Source organism: Melitaea cinxia, chromosome Z (assembly GCF_905220565.1).
Source record: "Melitaea cinxia chromosome Z, ilMelCinx1.1, whole genome shotgun sequence".
NCBI classification, from domain to species: domain Eukaryota; kingdom Metazoa; phylum Arthropoda; class Insecta; order Lepidoptera; family Nymphalidae; genus Melitaea; species Melitaea cinxia.
Window position 1 is genome coordinate 17,577,648 of NC_059424.1, and position 23,117 is coordinate 17,600,764.

At 29.9% G+C, this 23,117-nt stretch overlaps 1 protein-coding gene across 1 annotated transcript; it reads left to right on the forward strand.

Annotated features, from left to right (window-relative positions):
• Positions 1–1,968: 1,968 nt before the first annotated feature.
• LOC123668888 (endoplasmic reticulum mannosyl-oligosaccharide 1,2-alpha-mannosidase) lies at positions 1,969–18,121 on the forward strand (the record flags this gene model as incomplete). Its single annotated transcript, XM_045602580.1, has 11 exons — positions 1,969–2,043; positions 5,319–5,441; positions 7,143–7,199; positions 7,493–7,730; positions 7,936–8,084; positions 8,875–9,063; positions 15,271–15,458; positions 16,171–16,279; positions 16,726–16,905; positions 17,137–17,277; positions 17,906–18,121. Coding segments are annotated over 11 exons (1,665 nt in total), but the record flags the coding sequence as incomplete, so codon positions are not given.
• Positions 18,122–23,117: the final 4,996 nt, after the last annotated feature.

Genomic DNA, 23,117 nt, shown 5'->3' on the forward strand with positions numbered 1-23,117 from the left:
ATGGTGGGTATTTTCTTACTATGAGTAACAATCGCTATCTGGTATTTATGATAACAACCAGGACCGACGGCTTAAAGTGCTCTCCGAGGTACGACGGGATGGCCAAACATCCAAACCGGAAAAAAATATTTGTACAAGTACAAATATTCATCCCGAGCGGGAATCAAACCCGCAAACCATCGGTGTTTTAGAGCGGTTATTATATATAAATAAACATATGAACAAATAAAATTAATTGTAGTGTTACTATTATGATAATATAAATCAAAATAAATAATGCTGTAAATAAAAAAAAATACATTTTTAAATCACATGTCATAATGAAAACAGATACCTATCTATCATAGAATCTCATTAACCGTCTTAAATAATCCTGATCTCAGACTATTGAGAAAAAACAGTGACTTTTGTCAAATATTGGCTCCTATAAAATTTAGTAATTTCGTTTAGTCACGGTTTTATTTTAAAGGTGCGATATATTTTTTTGACACGTTATTGTGAAATATCATTTAATATTTGAATATTTTATCCGTCGGAAAATAAGTAAGGTCTAAGCCCTAAGAGGATAATCTTAATTCATATATTTCTGAACTACTCATAGGTAATTTCACAAATTACTTGCTAATATAATACGAAGGGTATTTTACTATTTAGTTTAAAAGAAATTGTTAAACTGTGTTACTATTTTTTCAGAGGATTTTTTTTTGTATCTGGCAACATTAAACTATATAATCTATAGAAAAATTGTTACCTATGATCGCAATTGAAAATTCCGTACATTCCGGCGTCGCGATACTATATTTCATTTTAATACATTTTAATGAAAGTTTTTTGTAAGTACATTAATGTATAAAAACTGAAACATTTTTATATAAAGTTTAAGTAAAATGTGGAATTGTGTTCTACTTTATTTTTAGTTGTATTAATATATACGCGGAAATGAAATTTAAGTTGCGCTTTTCTTATTGTATACGTGGAAGTATTTTAATTTTTGCATAAAGCTACTAATATTTTGGTTTCATAAGTAAATCAGATATTTCCCGTGATCGTAAGTAGAGTTAATTTTTTTTATTATAACCTTTTGTTTGCAGTAGGTTAATGAACTATTGATTTTCCTAAACAGCAAAAGCTTTAAAAAAAATTATACGCTTGTTACAACAAACAAAAACATACTGTGTTATAGTATAAATACTCATTTTAAATCAATTTTATTCATATTTATAGTAAAGGTTATTTTTATTTAATTGAGTGAAATATTACCAAACTTTAATGAGATTGTGGAGATCACTTTACGGCAAAGGCGTTTATCGTGAATATTAAAAAAAATTGCAGCACTACTTCTGTGGGCTGCCACTGCTGTTAAATGTTAACATGAAACATACACTCTCACCTACACACACTAAAGGGCCAGTGGTGGATGGGCTTGGGAAAAATCACAAATACACGGAGAGAATACTCGGGGTCTTTAATGAGATATCATATGTATTTATTTTTCATGAAATGTGTGATTTCTAAGCCAAAGAAATGAGCAACAAAGACCCTGCAACTTTTACGTCTGTTTGGAAATATGCTTACTTGATAAATATGATGCCTAATTTGCCAAGACTGTGAGATTATACCTACTTGTATTTAAAAATTATATTCTGAAAATTTCAATATACCGTGGACAAGAAAAAAATATATATGATTTTTGACCGCATATTATCAAGAGGATTAAAAAGTTGCTAAAAATATCACGTGAACAACCAACCACAACAAAATAACCACAACACAGAATTCTGAAACATGCAAATATTAAATTCATTCATAGACACATAATGTATATTTAATATTACAAACCTGTTTAAAATATCAATAATTTCAGGAACTAAAATGGTAGCATCAATTATAAAATAAAAAATGGATACAAAACAAGACACCAAAATCGACCTTGGCGGTCTATTATCATCTTCTGTATCCAAAACAAAAATAGAAACATGGCGGAGCAGCGACAATAAAGATCAATATTTAGAACAATCAACTTCGCATAGAAAAATTATAAGGGTAAGAGAATCCAATTATTGCACATTTCATACTTTTAGCCAATACATTATCTCTTCACGTTCCGTCAAATGTAAAAATTTACTAAGCTCTGTCAGACAGCAAGAAAATAATGACTAAAGTAACACTGCTAATGAGCTTTATATATATTAACATTTTTCTTAGTTTCCCACTTTTATGAATCATTGTAAGATGTTTAATACCGCTCCTTGATGGTATAACTTTTGAATGGTTAAAGAAGAATTAGTCTTGGTTTAGTAGCTACTTGTTTATCCTTATGAATAAATCTGTCTCCCCATTATTAGTGTTGATGGCAATAAGGAACGATATATTTTACAGGTTAAATGATATATTTAATACATTTCTTAGTCATTTTGAGTTCCAATATTTCATAATGGTAAAATATTTCACAATAGAGCTCATAATGGTAAATATCCCATTTAACATATCAATTATAGACTTTCTTCTTCTTAAAGTGCCATCTTCTCGCAAAAGTTCGGCGATCATTTTTGCAACGTTTACCCTTCACACCCTGAATAACGAACGGGTGCTTTTCCCAAACCATTGGCATAGATTTTTTAGCCAAAATGTTCTTCTACAACCCGCACTGCGCTTGCCTTGGATCTTGCCCAGGATTATTATCCAGTCGCAGCGGCTGGTATTTAGAGCTTCTCATGTTGTTATGAGATTGATGAGTTATAGAGTTAGTGACCATAAAAGCTTAAAAACTCATAAGGTACAATTTATTTATTTACTTTTAATTCTCTTCAATTATCTAACTGCTGATGCTTGCTCAGTGAAGTTCTATTAACAAATTCACTACAGCTTCTTGACTGTACTATGGTGCTGTACAGTGTATACAAATGACTAAGTTTTAAAAATGCAGAGTGCATAGATTTAGTGTTATAATAAGAGCTAAGACCATAAATAGCTGTATATATATATATATTTGATGTTATCTCTTAAATTAATATAGTATAAAACACAATCAGAGTATTTTTTAAACCTTTGCATAAACTTTTTAGAATAAATATTGTTTTAATCTTTTTTTTTAGTATGAAAATAAAAAGGATACACTGAAATTAGGCAACAATACAACAGGTTAAATTGTCTTGATCATATAAATAGTTATAAAAAGATAGAGAAAAAGTTTCTACCATAATAATGATAGCTAAGCCTGAGAAACCACAGACTGATAACCTCTTACATACAAATTAGTTTGCCACCTATGATATCAAAGTCGTTTGAAAGACTGTTTCTTACTAGCCTATTACCAATATTAGATGAACAAAAGGTAATTCTAAACTATTAGTTTAGGTTCTATGCACAATATGGTACCGTGGAACAAATCCACCGAGTTGCGGACACAACAAGCTCTGGAAAATAAAGAAAAGGAAACAGGAAAAGAAAAGGAACATATGTCTTGGCCATACAGATTTCACACAATCTGGTCACGGGTCTGGATGTTTGTGCAGTCCTTATGGGTCTCCACACTATGCCTCGGAGAGCACATTAAGCCGTCGGTCCCGGCAGTTATCATGTATACCTGATAGCGATCGTTACTCATAGTCATCTCTAATAATGTCGATATCAGAAATTTGCGAGAGAAATACTCAGTACTTCACTTCAGCCTATCGCAGTCCACTATTGGACATAGACCTCCACAAGTTCGTGGCAAAAAATGGCGTGTGTTGTGTGAAACTCATTTGTGTTGCCCATAGTCATCACGCTGGGCAGATGGGTTGGTGACCGCAGGGCTGACTTTGTCGCACTAAAGACGCTGCTGCCCGTCTTCGGCCTCTATATTTCAAAGCCAGCAATTGAATGGTTATGTCTCTCTCTCTGGCTTAATAAGTTTCAAGGTGGTAGTGGAACTGTGTTATCCTTTAGTCGCCTCATACAACACACACGGGAAGAGAGGAAGTGGCTATATTCATTATTACCGTAGCCACAGAGTTTACTTCTTCTTCTACTTACTCAGTACTGGTTTGTTAAAAAAAAAAGCATATTTTTGTGAAATAATTTTAATGCATTATAAATGAAATAATTTGTTTTTTATTTTTATTTTAAGATGGAATAAATCTTCATCGAATCTGTTAACAATAGAAAATACAACAGTTTAAAGATTATTTTATCAAGTATTATTTGCATTGAAAAAAAAAACCTTATTTTATAACTTCGTATTGTAGGTTCTTTTATGGCTTATTGTTGTATTTTTAATCTTAGTTTTTAAAAATTGTGATATTAAATAGTTTGAGGTGTAATTCCTATGGTTTACAATTAGAACTTAACAGATTTTTTAACTCAACTATAATGAAAGTATTATTGAAATTATTAATTTTATGAATTTTAATATTTTCAATAACAAAGAATTATAAATTAATAAGACTAAGTAATTTTAAATTAGTTGTGATTGACTTAAAGGTCATATACAAATTAAACATTTTTTAAAATAAATTGTTTAGTAAATTCTTTATTTAAGTAAGTACTTTAATGTCCTAATTTAGTGTTTAAAACTGTAGTATCATTGTCTTTATTTACTAGTTAAAACTTTCATTAAATGATTTATATTATTGTAGATATGGAAATGATATCGATGCTATAAGTACCTTAAGAATAATTTGCGATTAATGTTGAAACACGAAATTGTTAAAAATATTCATTTGACCCAATGGGTCAATTAGTTACCAGTGATAAATAATAAAAATATAATAGTTGCTGAATATAATTACATCAACAACAAATACTACCCGGAATAATCGTTACTGATAATCATTTGCTGCTGTATACAGTAGTTGTAGTAAACTTTTGTGATTCAAATTAGTAATTTTTTTTAACTAAAACATTCAAGACTTGTTGTTCAGTTCATATTTCTTAGTTCAGAGCGCGAGGTATAGTGTAACAATGACTTGTGAAAAGCTTAAAGAAGTATGTTATATCTAATTAAATTGAATACTGTGTAATTGTGTTATGATATAAACGGGATCATTTATGTTGAAGAGTTTTTGTGTGTTGGTTTGACAGTCTTTCGAAAATAGGCGTAGGCTAAAAATATCACAATATAATTCATTAAAGCGGAGTTGCGTGTTTTTTTTTTTTTTATTGTTTAGCTTTTTTAATAAAATCATTAATAAATTTTAATTGTTTTATATCTTTTATAAATTGTTAAATTTTCATTACTTTTTATTAAGTACCGTAAGAGTTAGTTTTAATATATTATAAAGAAATGTAAAAGAAATATATAGTGAAATGTCGCTTAATAAATATATTTGTTTCAGCGGTGGAACCAGCTGTCCCGGTTGCAAAGATCACTGGTATATGCATTTGTCATAATACTGGTAATATTATTAGTAATCTTGTTAACGTCAAAAGCAACACCTACAAATATTAAAGTTGAATTGGTGAGTACATTTCTTTTTAAAATATTTGGAGCCAAAAATCATAGATTGATAGAGTTCAGTTGGTAATGATGATATCATGAATTGTCATGTCGAGTCAACTCATACTTTCAACTTACAACTTGACTGTGTACGGCGAAAATGTTTTTTTTTTTTTTTTTATTATAACTTTATTTAGAGAATTTAATAATTACTTATTGTGAAACTTTTGCTTGAGAATTTTAAGACTAAGAAAATGGCAGAATAAGAAAGGTAGTTTAAAATGCAGTAAAGATAATTACGACATTTTTGAATCTTGAATATTTTTTCTTTATGAATCCGTAATAAATATTTTATAAACTATAACAATTTTTAATTCCACACGTCGCGTCGCCGCTTTGTTTGCATTATTTCAGTATTCACACAGGGTCTTGGTGTCGTCCGAGACCATATCAACAGTCTCTTTTGAACTTTATTATCAGACCAAAATCAAATCCATGAACTTCTTAGAGTCCGTATCAAAATTATGTTCTTACATCATCCGGCTAAATACGAGACTGTACCAGTTTCATTGGCATCCTACTTTTCGTCGAATTAATAGTGTTTATAATTTTAAACACTATGTTTAAAACAATAAGGTTTAGTTTAAAATGTTCTACGTATAAAGTGTGGGATAATTACAATAGTGATTACTAATTGAGATAAGACTTTCCGTTTTAGCGTGGTCGTTAGTGGTGAATATGTAACAAAACAACTTTGTTTTGTTTTTAAATTATATAGAATCGAGCGTCGATTTCGTAATAATTTTACTGTATAGGTATATTGCATGAGATTTCCGCTATGCTAATTTCGTAATGTAATCGTTTTACTTATTTATATAGAAACATATTGTATTCGAAGAGACTAGCGGAAGGATGGCATAATTTGTGAATAGTATGGACAATTTTGATGTTGTATTTATCTACTTAATATAATAAATACTTATATTAAATAGAGAAATACAACATTATAGTACTTAATAATCTATTTTTATTCTGTCTGAGAATCGAGGGTGGTAATAGTTACAGGGGGGGAGGGGTTAAGAAGGGGCTTAATAACATATATGGCAAAACAACGTTTGGGGGGTCAGCTAGCATCAGTCAGCAGTAGCTATATTTATAAAATTCAAAGAACTTGAAATTTTGACAGTTTTTTAAGGAACTATGTTGTCCAGTAGTGTAATAAATATGTTTACAATATCAATAAAAGTCAATAAAGTAACAATATCAATATCATTATCAAAATTTTCTATCTTAATTAATTAAAAATTATTTCTAAGATTAAAACATTTATAATTGTTTGATATAAATGTATATTTATGTATTTCAAGTACTACCTTATTTTTATCTTTGTTATAATCGCCTCGCCACCCCTCAGACGTGTGGGGATGTGCCGTCCAGCTGCGATCCATTCTACATTTCTTCCTTGCTTGGCTATTCGTAACTTATGTGCAGGACAAACTTTATCCACAACTAGTGAAACTGGACATTAAACTCATATTCTATCAGATATGGTTCTGCTTAAATTTATAGTTTAAAATCAACTAATGGTGATTTTACAAACTTTAACGTTACATTTTAATCTTATATCCAGCCTTCACTTGTTAGTCATTTCACAAAACAGTATCAACGTCTTCCTAGTTATTATTTTAATTGTACTACATAGTACTATTATATATTGTTACAGAATTCATTAAAAAATTCATCTCTAGTCAACGACCATCAGGCAGCTGATTCGGCCCAAGTAAAGAAAATCGTTTACGATACTGAGACAAATGAAAGGCCAATATTTACAGGTAATCTATACATATAAATACTTCTAATCGCTTGAATCATAATTTGGAAGTTCAAAAAAATGTTACTTTTAATTTATAATTCGAGAAATGGTGATGTTTTAAGTTTTTGTTCGTTATTGTTAAAAGTATAATAGTTTTTAAAATACATTTATTTATTTATAATTTATTATTAGTATAGTCTTTGATAAATACTTAATAGTATTCAAACTTATAATTTCAATTAACTAATGGCCGAATTTAGACCAGAGGGCGACCGCTAGTAGGTATTATTAATAGTATGTTATGTTTGAAAGGTCCAGGCAATGCTCGCCAATTTGCTGTGGTGGAATCATTTAAACACGCATGGAGGGGTTACAAGGATCACGCATGGGGCCATGATAACTTGAAGCCGGTCTCTGGGATGTCATTCGATTGGTTTTCACTGGGTCTCACCATTGTCGACAGTCTCGATACAGCCTATATTATGGGTTTGAATGAAGGTTAGTACATCACCTAAGTTATTTATAAATTTCATTTAATTGTCATTTGAAATTGATTGTCAAATGAAAAATGCTAAAAAAAAAACCAATTGCCTTAAGTGTCATGTGATATCTGCTTATGCATAAAGTTCCAATGATCTAATAAGTTGATAATTTCTCTGATTTGTTAATTTTCATATATATATTTGTTTGTTATATATTACAGAGTTCGAAGAAGGCAAAGAGTGGATAAAGAACGAATTAATATTCACAAAGAACAAAGATGTCAATTTCTTTGAAGTGACCATAAGAGTACTCGGAGCGCTGTTAACAAACTTTCACTTTACAGAAGATGTCATGTTTCTCGACAAAGCCGTAAGTTCTAAATATGTTATTTTAAAATAAATTATATGTTCATATAATTGTACTTATATCACAGACTAAAATTAAAAATCATATTTTTGACAACCAATGCATGCAAATTAGCTTTGTAAAGGAAAGAAAAGTCTAAACTTTATTTCAAAATAAAATATATAGTGCAATAAATTAAAACTAAAACCTTTCAAATCGACGACATAATAATAATTATTTGGTTGCAAACGAAAAATGCTGCCTTCAATTGTGTCGAGTAATACAACGTATGTCGACGAAAAAATAGTCAAGTAAATACGCATTACTTGATATAACTCAAAAGTACTCGTCAGATCTTTTATGTCATTAGGTCGACAAACAAGCGTACGGCTCATCTGATGGTAAGCGATTACCGTAGCTTATAGACGCCTGCAACACCAGAAGCATCGCAAGCGTTGCTGACCCTATCCCCAATCCCCCCCAGGAGCTCTGGTCATCTTACTCACCAACAGGAACACAATACTGCTTGAAAACAGTATTATTTACCCTAGTCGGGCTGCTCCAAATTCCTGTGCCCTACCATCTCTATATCTAATTTAAATGGGACCATAATTATGACCAGCTATCGAATAAAAACAATCATCAAAATAGGTCCTCCACCCAGTAAAAAGTTCTAAGGTAATTCACATACCAAAAAAATTCTCTTTAATTAAGAACTTTCTCCTTTTTTTTTTGAAGTCAGTTACAAACTCATAAAAATGTACCTACACATGTATTTCAATTTTTATACAGAAATATGTTAAATAATTTTCAGAAAGATCTCGGCGAACGTCTAATGGCAGCGTTTTCATCCCCTTCCGGTATACCCTACTCTGATGTGAACCTGGGGGCTAGAACTGCGCATGCACCAGAATGGTCACATTACAGCACTACCGCCGAAGTTACTACAGTGCAATTGGAGTTCAGAGAACTTTCTAGAGCAACTAATAATCCTATGTTTGAGGTAATTTTTTTTTTACTACTACTGAGATGGTAAACAAACTTGTGGAATGCCTGATGGCAAGCGGTTATCGTATTAATGCCTATCAGTGACTACAATACTAAGAGTATGCTGTATGTATCAACACAGTGCACCCCGATACAAAAAGACGATAATAATATTGCCTCAGACCAGTATTTTTTGGCTGTAATCTTCTGCATAGTATTTGTTCGATTGGGCTGTTCCAGATTTAGAACAATGTTTCCAGTTCTGTCCTACCTAATATAATAATAAAATATAAATATTATTTATATTTAAATAATTTAAACCTATGCTGTAACGGCTGTTGCCCCTTTTAAGGATAATTATTAGTCGATACATGAATGAGGTATATACAATTGGTTCAATATTTTTTTTATATCTAAAATCATTAAGGAAAGAACAGACTGTATCAGTTAGTGTTAAAACCTATATGTCTGTTAATAGCTAGGGTTGTTAGTGAATCTGCTAAGTTGTTCCCTTGCGAACTAGATGATGTTTTTAATGTCTTCAAATCTCTTGGAAACATCGATGGTTAGATGGATGGCGGATTCGAAATTTAGAATGTTTTGATAATAAATTACAAAGGAATTATGTTTTACACATGTATATTTTCAAGCTAACGAACTGATACCTAATTAGAAAAATATTTTTAATTATTTAAAAGAAAGCGAATATATTATACTCAAAATAAAATGACACTAGTAATCCTACTAGAAATTTGTAGCTCTTTAAGTATTAAAAACAGACTTTGTAAATGTCTCACAACTCGACGAAGGTAATTTCTCTCACAATAACTGAGACCAACAGCCCAACGTTCTTTCTAAGTTATGGTGTTGAAACTTACAAGGAAACACATCCAGGACAAACACATATTTTTAAAACATATCCAAATGTCTGCCCCACGTTGTGAACGCTGGCATTAATGTGCTTCCGAATACCACTACATCAAAACGGTTGTCACCATTATTTTTTACATTGTGACGACCATTTAGCATTACAAAATTTAACTATTTAAAACAAAAGTTTCTAGCTTAGTACAAAATGAATAAAAAAATATAAGTGGTTGCCCAGAGGTTGAAATTCGACCAATTAATTAAATTTATTAATTACTAGCGGACCCGGCAGACGTTGTCCTGCCCGGAAAACAGCTACCAGATTTGATATCTTACATACCGAAAGCAGCGCCACCTACCGGGTCCATTTGAGATAACTACCCTATCTCCCAAGTTAGACCAAATTACAGATGCTTACAAAATTTGATTAAAATTGATTCAGTAGTTTCGGAGCTACATACAGATAGCAGCGCCACCTACCGGGTCCTATTGAGATAAAAACTACCATATCTTCCAAGTTAGACAAAATTACAGATGCTTACAAAACTTGATAAAAATTGGTTTTGTAGTTTCGGAGTTACAGACCGATAGCAGCGCCACCTACCGGGTCCGATTGAGATAAAAACTCTTTCTCCTAAGTTGGACCAAATTATAGATGCGTACAAAATTTGATAAAAATTGATTCAGGAGTTTCGGAGCTACATACAGATAGCAGCGCTACCTACCGGGTCCAATTGAGATAAAAACTACCATATCTTCCAAGTCAGACAAAATTACAGATGCTTACAAAGCTTGATAAAAATTGGTTTTGTAGTTTCGGAGCTACATACAGATAGCAGCGCCACCTACCGGGTCCAATTGAGATTAAAACTACCCTATCTTCCAAGTCAGACCAAATTACAAATGCTTACAAAACTTGATAAAAATTGATTCAGTAGTTTCGGAGCTACATACAGATAGCAGCGCCACCTACCGGGTCCAATTGAGATAAAAACTACCATATCTTCCAAGTCAGACAAAATTACAGATGCTTACAAAACTTGATAAAAATTGATTCAGTAGTTTCGGAGCTACATACATATAGCAGCGCCACCTACCGGGTCCAATTGAGATAAAAACTACCATATCTTCCAAGTCAGACCAAATTACAGATACAAAACTTGATAAAAATTGATTCAGTAGTTTCGGAGCTACATACAGATAGCAGCGCCACCTACCGGGTCCAATTGAGATAAAAACTACCATATCTTCCAAGTCAGACAAAATTACAGATGCTTACAAAACTTGATAAAAATTGATTTTGTAGTTTCGGAGCTACATACAGATAGCAGCGCCACCTACGAGGTCCGATTAAGATAAAAAATACCCTATCTCCCAAGTTGGACCAAATTATAGATGCATACAAAATTTGATAAAAATTGGTTCAGTAGTTTCGGAGTTACATACCAATAGCAGCGCCACCTATCGGGTCCAATTGAGATAAAAACTACCCTATCTCCCAAGTTGGACCAAATTACAGATGCTTAAAAAATTTGATAAAAATTGGTTCAGTTGTTTCGGAGTTACATACATTTAAAATTTTTATTGTTAACGCTCACCCGCGCAATCCTTATTGGGGATGAGTTATCCTAAAATTCGCTCATTGATCATTTCTACATCACATAAATTCGTACCAAATTTCGAGTCGATAGTTTAAAAACGGGAATTTTCCATTGTTAACGCCCCCGCAAGAATATTATAAGTAATGTGAAATAGCTAGTTAATATCATTTTTACTGTATGTAAAATTAAATTAAAATGCGGTCTACAATTAAGATCAATTTAATCATTAATAACTTACGTAAAATGCGCCCTAATATATTACTTACCGTGAACTTTATTGAATAGCAATAAAGTTCAAATTGACTCTATATTTTAGTTAGAAAACGTTTTTGTGGGAAAAGAAAAGGCATGTTTTTAGGGTTTTCCTGGAAATTATTCGAATTTTTCTCGACGTAAAAACCATTCTTGGACTTCAATGAACATTTAAAAGAAAGAATTGGTAAAATTAGTCTAGGCGTTGTTGAGTTATGCGCTTACCAACACATTTTGCGATTCATTTTTATATATAAGAGAAGATATATATAGTTATTATATATTTAGTTCAAATTAACTTTTAAGTATTATCACAAATCTTTTGTATGGGAGTATAGAAAAGTGTTGTTTTTAGACTTTTTCAGGAAGTTTAAATTTTTTTTTTTTAGAATTTTTCTCTCCGTAAGAACCATCCTCGTACTTCAAGGAACATTTTAAAAAAAGAATTAGCGAAATCGGTCCAACCGTTCTCGAGTTTTGCGCTTAGCAACACATTTTGCGATTCATTTTTATATATAAGATTAATTTATTGATTAATTAAAATTATAAGTTTGAACATTATCAAGGTTCAGCTGTGATAGATTTATTATACTTCTATAATAGTAAAAAAAAAGTATATATGCGTGTGTGTGTGTGTCAAATAAATGGTAGTGTGTGTATTGTATTTTTTTATTCATTTCAATATATTTTTTTATGAATAATAAAAAAAAATATTAGCATTCTGCACTCTTTCTTCTTATAAACTATAAGTGTGTGAAATTTTATACTTCTCCGTTGTGCAATTTTCGTAAAAAGTGGTACAAAGTTTTTGCTTCACGTATTAATATTAAAATATTTGTATGCGATGACTATCCTAATATGCAAGCGAATGTTTTAAATTGTAATGTATTATGATGTATTTTTTGACGATTTGTTAATAATTTATTATCAGTAATTTTTTTTAAAGCAACAAGTAGGTTTTAATCCTTATAAAAAAATAAATATATAATATGTTTGCTATCGTCTATCTGTTTGTGTTTGTTTTATTAGTTATATTGTGTAAGTGTTAGTTTAACATATTTTATGTACTGCAAAATCTATCCCCACTATTCATAGTGATTTCATATATAACTCTGCTGTGTGAAAATACTTCTTTACAATAGGCTTAAAGTATATTTAAAAATTTTGTATTTTTAATGATTAAGATTTAAAAATTTAGCTTTAGAAATGATCTCAGCGAAAAACTTAATTTTTGGAATCATTAATTATTTGATGAATGCAAACTGCTATAAAACTAGTTCATAAGAATGCAATGCGTTTCTTTATTTGTTGTATTTTTTCACGTTTAATATAAATAACGCAACATAACCGTGAGAACTGCATAAGCGATTGTATTTCTTATCAATGCATTTTGATTATCTTAAAATATCCGGTAACAATTAAAAAAAAATGTTATATAATCCGTATTTCAAATAAGTATGGAGTTTTAAACAATGAATTAACCTGTGAAAGTAGGGATTGTAGTGTAATTGGTTCTTTTCTAAGAACATTTTATTATTTTTAAAAATGAAATGGAATCTTACTCAAGAATAGAGAACAGAGGTTTGAAAAATCTTACGCACCCTTACATGGAGGTAAAAAATTGTCAAAATCAGCCTTACGTAATTAATGAATGGCTCATTTCACAATACGTGAAAGTACTGCAATACCGTGGACGACTAGCTAGCGATCGTAGGTTCGATTCTCGCACATAACAAACATAGGCTGGAAGTTTTTACTTGTATAGTTTGGTTTCTTGTCCAGAATTTCCGTGCTACTGGGAGCCATTAATTTTATTATAATTAATTCCGTTTTCTCTTTTAACATGGTTTTTTTTTATGTCACTAGGTCGGCAAACAAGCGTACGGCTCACCTGATGGTAAGAGATTACCGTAGCTTATAGACACCTGTAACACACCAGAAGCATCGCAAGCGCGTTGCCGACCCAATCCCCCCAGGAGCTCTGGTCACCTTACTCACCAACAGGAACACAATACTGCTTGAAAGCAGTATTATTTAGCTGTGGTCTTCTGTAAGGTCGAGGTACTACCCCAGTCGGGCTGCTTCATATTTTGAGCAGGAAATTCCTGATGTCCCCTACCTCAGTTAAAATTATTTATATTTGTGTAATGTGAATTTGATTTTCCCCTTGTATACTCTTTATTGCTTACTTGCTTTGCGAATATTTTTTTTTTTTTTAGAAAACTAGGTCGGCAATAAAAATAAAATCTTTTTTGCTTACTTGCTTCGCGAATATATATATTTTTTTGATTTTATAAAACTGATGGTAAGCGGTTACCGTAGTCTATAGACACCTGCAACAACAGGAGCATCGCAAACGCGTTGCCCACCCTACCCACAATCCCCCCGGAACTCTGGTCTTACCACAGAAACACAACACTTTGAGAGCAGCAGTATTTAACTGTGATCTTCTGTAAGGTCGAGGTACTGCTCCAGTCGGGCTGCTTCAGATTTTGAGTAAGACGTTTGACCTGCTATGCCCTACCTTGGTTACTAAAAAATATGATATAATAAATATTCTCAATTTTATAAACCAACTCTTCACAACATTAGTCTTCTTTCGTTATTTACTTAAGTAACTTTGTTTCTTAATACATACAAATTGTTGTTGGTTGTAATTAAAATATTATTCTACTTTTTCACTTGTTGTATTTCGTGCATTTCATTATGAAATAAAATGTATAATAATTGCTCTTGCGAAATAACTGAAGTTATAAACATAGGTATAAAATAAAAATGTACGAAAATTATGTGAACGGTAAAAACGTAATATATGATTATATACGTTACGTTTATTATATGATTCGCTCTTTGTCCTGCCTTGATAATCGATTTAGCGATGAAAAAGTTCCATTAACGCTGATTGGTCGCAGTTTTTCAACCCACTCGGAGTAGTTATTTGTATTTTAGATTAGCGCTGGTTCGGTTGTTTAGTCTCGTGAGTCTCCACACTGTTTCAGAGAGCACGTTAAGTACTCTTTCGATCCTTGTTGATAGAAAAATTATGCACTAACCCCCAAAGTGATTCGTTTTAAGTTTCAACCCTTCGACGTCAAGAGATCTTGGAGACCAAGGAAGGTCATTGATAGGATCTTTAAAATACAACCATTTTGCCTAAAAAGCGTTTCTTAAATTTCGTATTATAACTAATTTTAACCAAAAACGTAAAAACTTATTCTATAATTAAAACAAACGCCCTCGTATGGATTGTGGCGTCATATAAAATGAATCTTATACATAGTATATTGTTTTAAATTGCGCCGTGTGCCTGTTATTTGTTACAAATGTTTCCTTTATAGACGGATTGTCTGTCAGAAATCACTGTCAGTGATAAGACCGCCTTTGAACTTTATTCAGTATGTTTTTTTTTTTCCTCTTCTTTTAATGTTCTTATTGTAAGTGTGCAATAAAGTATAAATAAAAATAAAATAAAATGATAGTAAACAAAAACCTTTCTTTTACAGGAGGCGGCGTCATCGGTGTCGGAGAAAATACACCAGTTACCAAAGAAACACGGCCTCGTACCAATATTTATAAATCCGAACACTGGTCATTTTCTTCCTCACGCAACCATTACCCTCGGAGCCAGGGGTGACAGCTATTACGAGTATCTGCTAAAACAATGGCTACAAACTGGAAAAACTATTAATTAGTGAGTATTGTATAATTTGATGACTCTATTCGGACAGTTGGAAGATACTCCAGAGCGCTACACCAGTCCTGGGTTTGATGCCCGCGCATTAGCAAAATTCTACCCTCAATAGAGTGAAATACTTGTTGAGTCCGTCATTTCAAGGAGTTAAATATTAATATTCTAAATATATATTTAGTTTTGAAGTTAAAGAGACGATGTGTCACGGTGTTCTGCTCATAACAATTATTTTTGTATGCTTTAGAGATGTTTGTCGTTGTTTGTGCGCTGTTTGTATTGTGTTTTCTTTTTACGGGGTGTCATTGAGTTAAGAAAAGAAAAAGATTGTGTTTATAATGTAGTCATGAGATTTGTCATAATGATCGAATTTTTGGGCAAACAAAACGACTTATAAAAAATATGTAGTAGAAATACAAATGCTTGCAAATATTAGAATTGATAGAAAAGACTAGCAAATATCAGTCTTAAAGGAAATTGATTCCTATTGGTGACAAAGCATAGTCTATATATAAGAACCCAGTCATTAAAAAAAGGTTAAAGGTTGTCTGGAAGAGATCGCTACTAAGCGATAAGACCACCTTTGTACATTACTATCTATGTGTAAATAAGTGTTTTTATCTAAATCTTTTCTGATTGGTGTGCAAGAAAGCATATTCTATCTATCTATGATGCTCACAATTTGTGACTATAGTTAAAAAGTTTTTTTTTTTAGCTTATTAGATGACTACGTGACTGCTGTAGAGGGCGTGAGAGAATTTTTGGCAAAGCGTTCTTCTCCTAACAAAAGATTATTTATTGGCGAGTTGACGTCTGGATCAGAGGTAAGTTTTTTATTTATATAATGATGTAATTTTCTTTTATCTTGCCCTACCTTGCCAATCCTCAGTTCAAACACAAATTAGATCAGTGTGGCGGAATAAACTGCCAACTTATACATGTTTATGCATTATTTTATATATGAGAAAAGTTGATACAATATTGCATATAATCAGTAATAGAAAAAAATAAAACGTACACAAATGAAAAAAAAATGAAAATACTATTGGAAATATATAATATACGTTCCCATAACAAGAACAGATATAACAAATAAGAATTAGGATTATTATTGTTCATTAATTAAAGAATAATAATAATAATAATCCTAATAAATAATCGTCTCAAAAACACTCTCTCATTGAATTTTAAATAGCTAAAACACCACATAGCTAAATATATATAAACATTGGTATTAAGATTTTTATTAATTTATTATTAATTGTTATAGTCATTCAACCCTAAAATGGACCATTTAACCTGCTTCCTCCCCGGCACATTGGCACTTGGTCACGCCAATGGTTTGCCAGATTGGCACATGACTATGGCTGAAGAATTACTATATACTTGCTACTTGACATATGCAGCTCATCCTACTTTCCTCGCTCCAGAGATTACACATTTCAATATGGTAAGTATTTGGTTTTCTCTAAACAGAATCGGTGATATTTCGACTTACATGTAGGTGCAGTTGGCAATGACTCTCCTTTCGGCTTCATGGTCAGCTGAAACATCGGCATTAGGTAGTTTACTTTAGAAATATAAGAAAATATATAATTATAATCAGCAATTTTCTTGCGTTTCAACAAACTATTATTTATTATAAATAAAAAAATAAAATTTAATTATTTATTACTTCAAGGCTAGTACAACAGATGATATGTACACGAAGACAGCTGATGCGCACAGCCTCCTACGTCCCGAGTTCGTTGAGAGTCTGTGGTACATGTATCAAATAACTGGCAACACTACTTACCAAGACTGGGGATGGCAGATTTATCAGGTACAAAAATAAAACTTTAATACAAATAAACTAGGTATTTCTCTGCCAAATTTCGTCCTAATTACATTAAGCGGTTTTCGATATTACGCGAGGAGTAAATTACGGAACGACTTTATATATATAGATAATAGATTAAAAAATAACAATATCACGAATTGAAAAAAAATTAAACAAATTATTAGATAAATTTCGACCTATGTAGGTATGTTATACACCTACTGCCGAAGTAACTGCTAGTGTAAATATATATATACACTAGGACCTATTTCGATTAAACAGTAATAGTAGTTTATGCACTATATGTAATCTAGTGCATGAACTACTACTGCTATTTAATTAATTTTTTGTACATAGCTTTATTTATTTATTTACTTAAATAGGACACTAGCAGTACACACATGATAACATTTATGTAATGATAATGCAAATTAATTTCTGACACAGCATTCACATGTCAAAGCTAGTCAGATAATAATTATATTATTTTTTAATTTAGCTTTAATAGCTTAGACATTGTATGTACTAAATATAATTTAATTTGATGCCTGTTTTTTCTTTGTATCTATATACAATGTTGGTATGAAATAAATATAAGCACTTCTAATATATAATACGTACACATTTCCAGGGTTTCGAGAAATACGCCAAAGTGCCAAACGGCTACACATCCTTAGCGAATGTGAAAGCCGAAAAGCCGATACTAAGGGATATGTTGGAATCATTCTTCTTATCGGAAACCCTCAAGTACCTATATTTGCTGTTCAGCGATGACAGATTTGTAATCGACTTAAGCAAATACGTAATGAACTCAGAGGCTCATCCCTTACCGATACACAAAAATTAATTCTGATAACTAGTTTACAAACTACAGTTGAAATTTACAGAATTTCACAGAATACAATAAGCGTTAATTATATTCCAATTAATGTTTAAATACATTCTTCTTTTGTGCTTTAAATTTTTAAAAATATTTAAATCACTTATTGTCGTATAAATTAGATTATTATATACATATATACGTGTGCATGTTTGATGTCAATTAGTAATCTCATTAGCTCAAAAGGGTGTATTCTGTGGACAGGTGGTAAATATCTTTTGTATCCTAAATATTTTTATGCTTTAAAAGCCTCATTACAGTAATAACTTCAACCATTTTAATAAAATTTGATATTTCGTTGTATTAATGAAAAGAAATAATATTTATTATTTGATTCAAAATATAAACAGTACAATTTATATTGTTATTTTGTTTTGTTAATTAAACGGTTTTTTTTTTCGATTTTCGTCTAAATACTCTATTAAAATGGTTAATATTATGATTGTTAACAAACATTATGTATTACATTTAAATTTATTTATACCTGTGTTGTAAATATAGTTATATATGACAATAATAATATTTTCTCTTCATTAAACAGTTAGGTATATTTTAATAACAATGCCAGTACTATTTATAAATTTTCGTAATAAATTCTTAGTATAATTGGCGTTTCAGAAATAAATAAGTCTGAAATCTAGTGAAATTTTGATAAAATAACTGTGTACTGGAATATTTCTACACAAATTTAGACGCCAAATTTTGGAAATTGTTTTTTTTTTATATATAAATCTTCATATACTACTAAAAAATACTTTATGTATTTTTTATTGAAATCGTTTTATGCAGAAACTTACTGATTAATTAATTTTGTATTTTTTTTCCAGTAGCATATTTAATTTGTATTATTGTAATATTGTGAATAATCAATTATTATTTATTTACCCAACTAAATATTAACTTCGATACTTTAAAATTAAATTTTAAATTAGTTTATTAAAACATAAAACCAATGTATACATTTTAAATTGTATTTTATAAATAAGAGATATGATCTCGAAATATGCCACCCATAAATGAGCTTAGCTTACTTTAACATAAATAACATGTAAATATATGTTCCTAATAACTTTATACTAAACAGCAACTAAACTTAACTTTCATATTCAAGCGTTTATAAAGCACGCACAGACTAATAATTGTTAACTAATAAATTGGTGTCTATTTATCTTTCAAATATATATTTGTGTACTTGATATTCGTATTCTAATACGTATCAAATGTTGAAAATGTTCAGAGGACTTCGATGTAAATGAAATAAATTAAAAAAATAAAATAAAAATAACCAAAGGTAATTTTCACCTTTGAAAGTAAACTCGTTGGTAATAGGCTATTTCTGAAAATCTCCGTTTCATAATTATTCAAGTGATATTTCTATGGAATCGTCATTTGTAAGTCGAAACGAAAAGTGCAATAAAGGAATAAAAACAAATGTATAGGAGAGAATGAAATAGAATAGATTAGTACTTAAGACGCGCGATTAAGATGGCGCTTATTACCCTTTTCACGACCGTGATTATCTTCGATAGAAGAAATCGCAACGGCCTAACTTCCTACGACTTTTCAGAAGTTTCATTTCTGCCGTGAGTGAATTGCACACACACACACACATTTATTAATTTTTTAAGAATTTACGTTATATTAGACTTAGTTTAAAAGAAATTAAATTGGTTCCATACACATATGTATACAGTAGAAGTGTCTGGAACATTTGGTTCAAAGTATTTAAATTTGAAGATGACCATTTTTCAAAACTAGGTACTACACATACATGGTTTATGAAAATAGCAATGAAATTGGAATTAAATACGATAATAACAATTTAGTTATAATTGAACATTTTTAATATTTGTTATTTAACAAGTGGTTATAGTAATAAAGTTGTATAACAGGTAATTATCTCTTGTAAGTCAAATTACATAATTCATCTTAATGTATATTAAAAAAAATCTTATATACTACATAACAGTTGGTTTTATAGAAAATATAGATTAATCTTATTATCATGGTTTTTGTTTGAAGTTATTTCTTAAATAGTTCATTATAGAAAAAATGTTTTTTTTTTTTTTGTATATTTTGTTTGTGCAATATATATTGTGTATTTAAGTTTGCATTTTTTTTGTTGTAAATATTGCATTTAGTACAATTTTGAATAAAATTTTACTATAATAATCCTAACTGATATTTTAGTTAGATTTCTTTTTGATACATTGCATAGGTAGTTTTACGCACCAATATTATACCAAAAAATGGATATATTAATTTTTATAAGTATATATACGATTATTATTGGCCTAAGTCTATAACATATAACGTTTAGGTATATTATTAACAAAATTAGATGTTAAATAATAAGTTACCAAAAAAATCTAGTTTGTTCAAATTTATTAAGTATAATCTTCTGAGATCGATATTAAATAATTGATTTGGATATTATTATATTACGAGTATGTGGTTGTAATGTGTTGATACTTTGGGGCTACAACAATATCATAAAAAATACAGGTTTTCTAATGTCTTTTAATTTTATTGCAATTTGCATATGTTTTAAATGAGGTCAGGATTCAATTATGTGGCTGAAATATTATGTCTTGTATGAAATCCTATTTCTATTATAATATATATTCATAAAATTAAGTTGGTAACCTTTGGTACATCATTACGTTTATTTAAAGCTAGCTGTGCCAGTTGACTTTGTCAGCGTTGTGGGTATTTACATGTTCAACGTGATTCTTTAAATTGGCATAACTTTTTGATCTATAAACCGATTGACATGAAACAAACACTAAATGTTAAGTGAAGCTTACCACAATATATTAGCGAACTAGATCTAAATTAGATAAGCTGTTTCTGAGATTAGCGTGCACAAACGCACAGACAAATAGACAAGAATTCTAACAGTCATTGTTTTGGGTGCTATTTGCGTTGATAAAGGTCTCAATAATATTTTTTCTTATATATATTTCATGTACTGACAGTCATATCCGATCCGTCGTATCCGTTACATTTTTGTTATATTTATTGATACTCGTTAAATATAGTAACGTGTTGAAAGATTTGGTAGGTAAAAATGTGAAGTCAGCGATTTTAAGTAGTCGAAATAATATGCTTAACTTGGAATTTTTTATGGAATAACATACCTACTATTACATAATAATACAAAGTCAGTCAAGTATCTGTTGTAAATCGCGTTTTATTAAAGGGCCTCAATATAACGATAACGACAAGGCAGCTTCAAAATATGAGAATTTTACCATTTTTTATTACATATAAATGATTATAAAAATATATTTAAGCCCCATAGTATTGATATATCTTAAGTATTGTTAACTTTACCAATCATTTTATTAGTGAAATTTGTTTGTGTAAATTAGGTAATAATGAAGTTAATTTTAAAGGAAAGGGTTTTAAATGATGATAAAAGATAGTAAATACTTATAGAAAAACCATTGAAATAAAACAAAAAAACATTGAGTTTTTGATACTAACTACTGTTTCTCTTATTGCCACTAATAGTTTCAAGTACTACGCTTTTAGGTCTACGTGTTGTATTGTAGCACTAATTGTTAGTACTAGGTGTAATTCTTTGTATTTTTTAGAATGAATTTAATGAAACTTAATTATGAACTGAAATGAACCTATTACATTTAAAAATAATGATGTCCTACATGATGATCTGTTACTTGGACTGTTGCTAAGTTACTTTGTTACAGTACAATTAAATTTAATTAGAATGTGTGAACAAACGGAAAATATTTTCAGAAATTATTTTATGTACTTATACACAGTGTTGTTAAAATACAGTTTATTTATAATTCACATAAGTGGTTCATTTTCTTTTAAATATAATAAATTTATTTTATGATTACTTTGAATATTAATAGTTATCTATTTTTATTATAGTCTCTGGTGTTGCTAAATTCATCATTAAATTAAATAAGTAATGAAAAAAAATTCAACTTTTAATGCTTATTGTAAATGCAAAATTTGGTTGAAGGTATTTTTTTTTTCATGTATTGTACTTCAATAGATATATTAAAAAACCAAGTGACTAATTATATAATGTATTCTAAATTAATATCTAGAAAAGTAATGAATATAGACAAATTTGTAAATATTCAGTCACAGGTGCCAATTATATTAACACTTGGAAATTATACTGGACCGATAAAATGGTTGTTTCAATGTAAACTAATATTTGAATTGATAGAACATTTCTTTAACTGCATATAGTATAAAATAATTTATTAATTAAATTATTGAAGTATTTATAATTTTATCTTTGAAAAGTCATATCATCTCATGTTAGTGATTAATGTGCGTTGTGTGAGATAGTAAAACTATGTTTGTGTTTAATATTTTATACTATAGTATATTAAGCTTTTTTTCTTTGGATTTTCTTGATATTGAGCTACTGGTGACCAGTGATATTGTGTTATTTACCATTTTTTTAACCTGTGTCATTTTGTCTAAATTAAAAATTGGTTAATGAATAATGTTTTTTATTTAAAGCGTTGTAAACAAAAAGAGGCAAGTATTTATCATACATTTATTAATAGGTACAAAATGTTACATGTTTAAAAAAAATATAATAGTAAATTTCTTACCAAGGGACAGACTCCTTTAGTGGACGGAGACTGGAGTGATTCAATTTCTTTATGGTAACATACATAATATAAGAAAATCACAATGTATAAGATATAAAGTAATTGAGTAATTGAGTAACAAAGCCTCAGCACCTTACACTGAAACATTTTTCAGTCATATTTAGGATAGACAAATATATCACTAATATCTAGATAAAGTTAATTATAAAATATATATAATTCTTATCACAAAAATTGAGGTTCTCATTGGAATGTTGTCAGCGATTAAATGTTTAAGTAAGTAGTATATTTTATTGTGTTAAAAGTATAGTAAAAAAATAGAACTTTATAAATTACAAAATCAATAAAAATCCAAA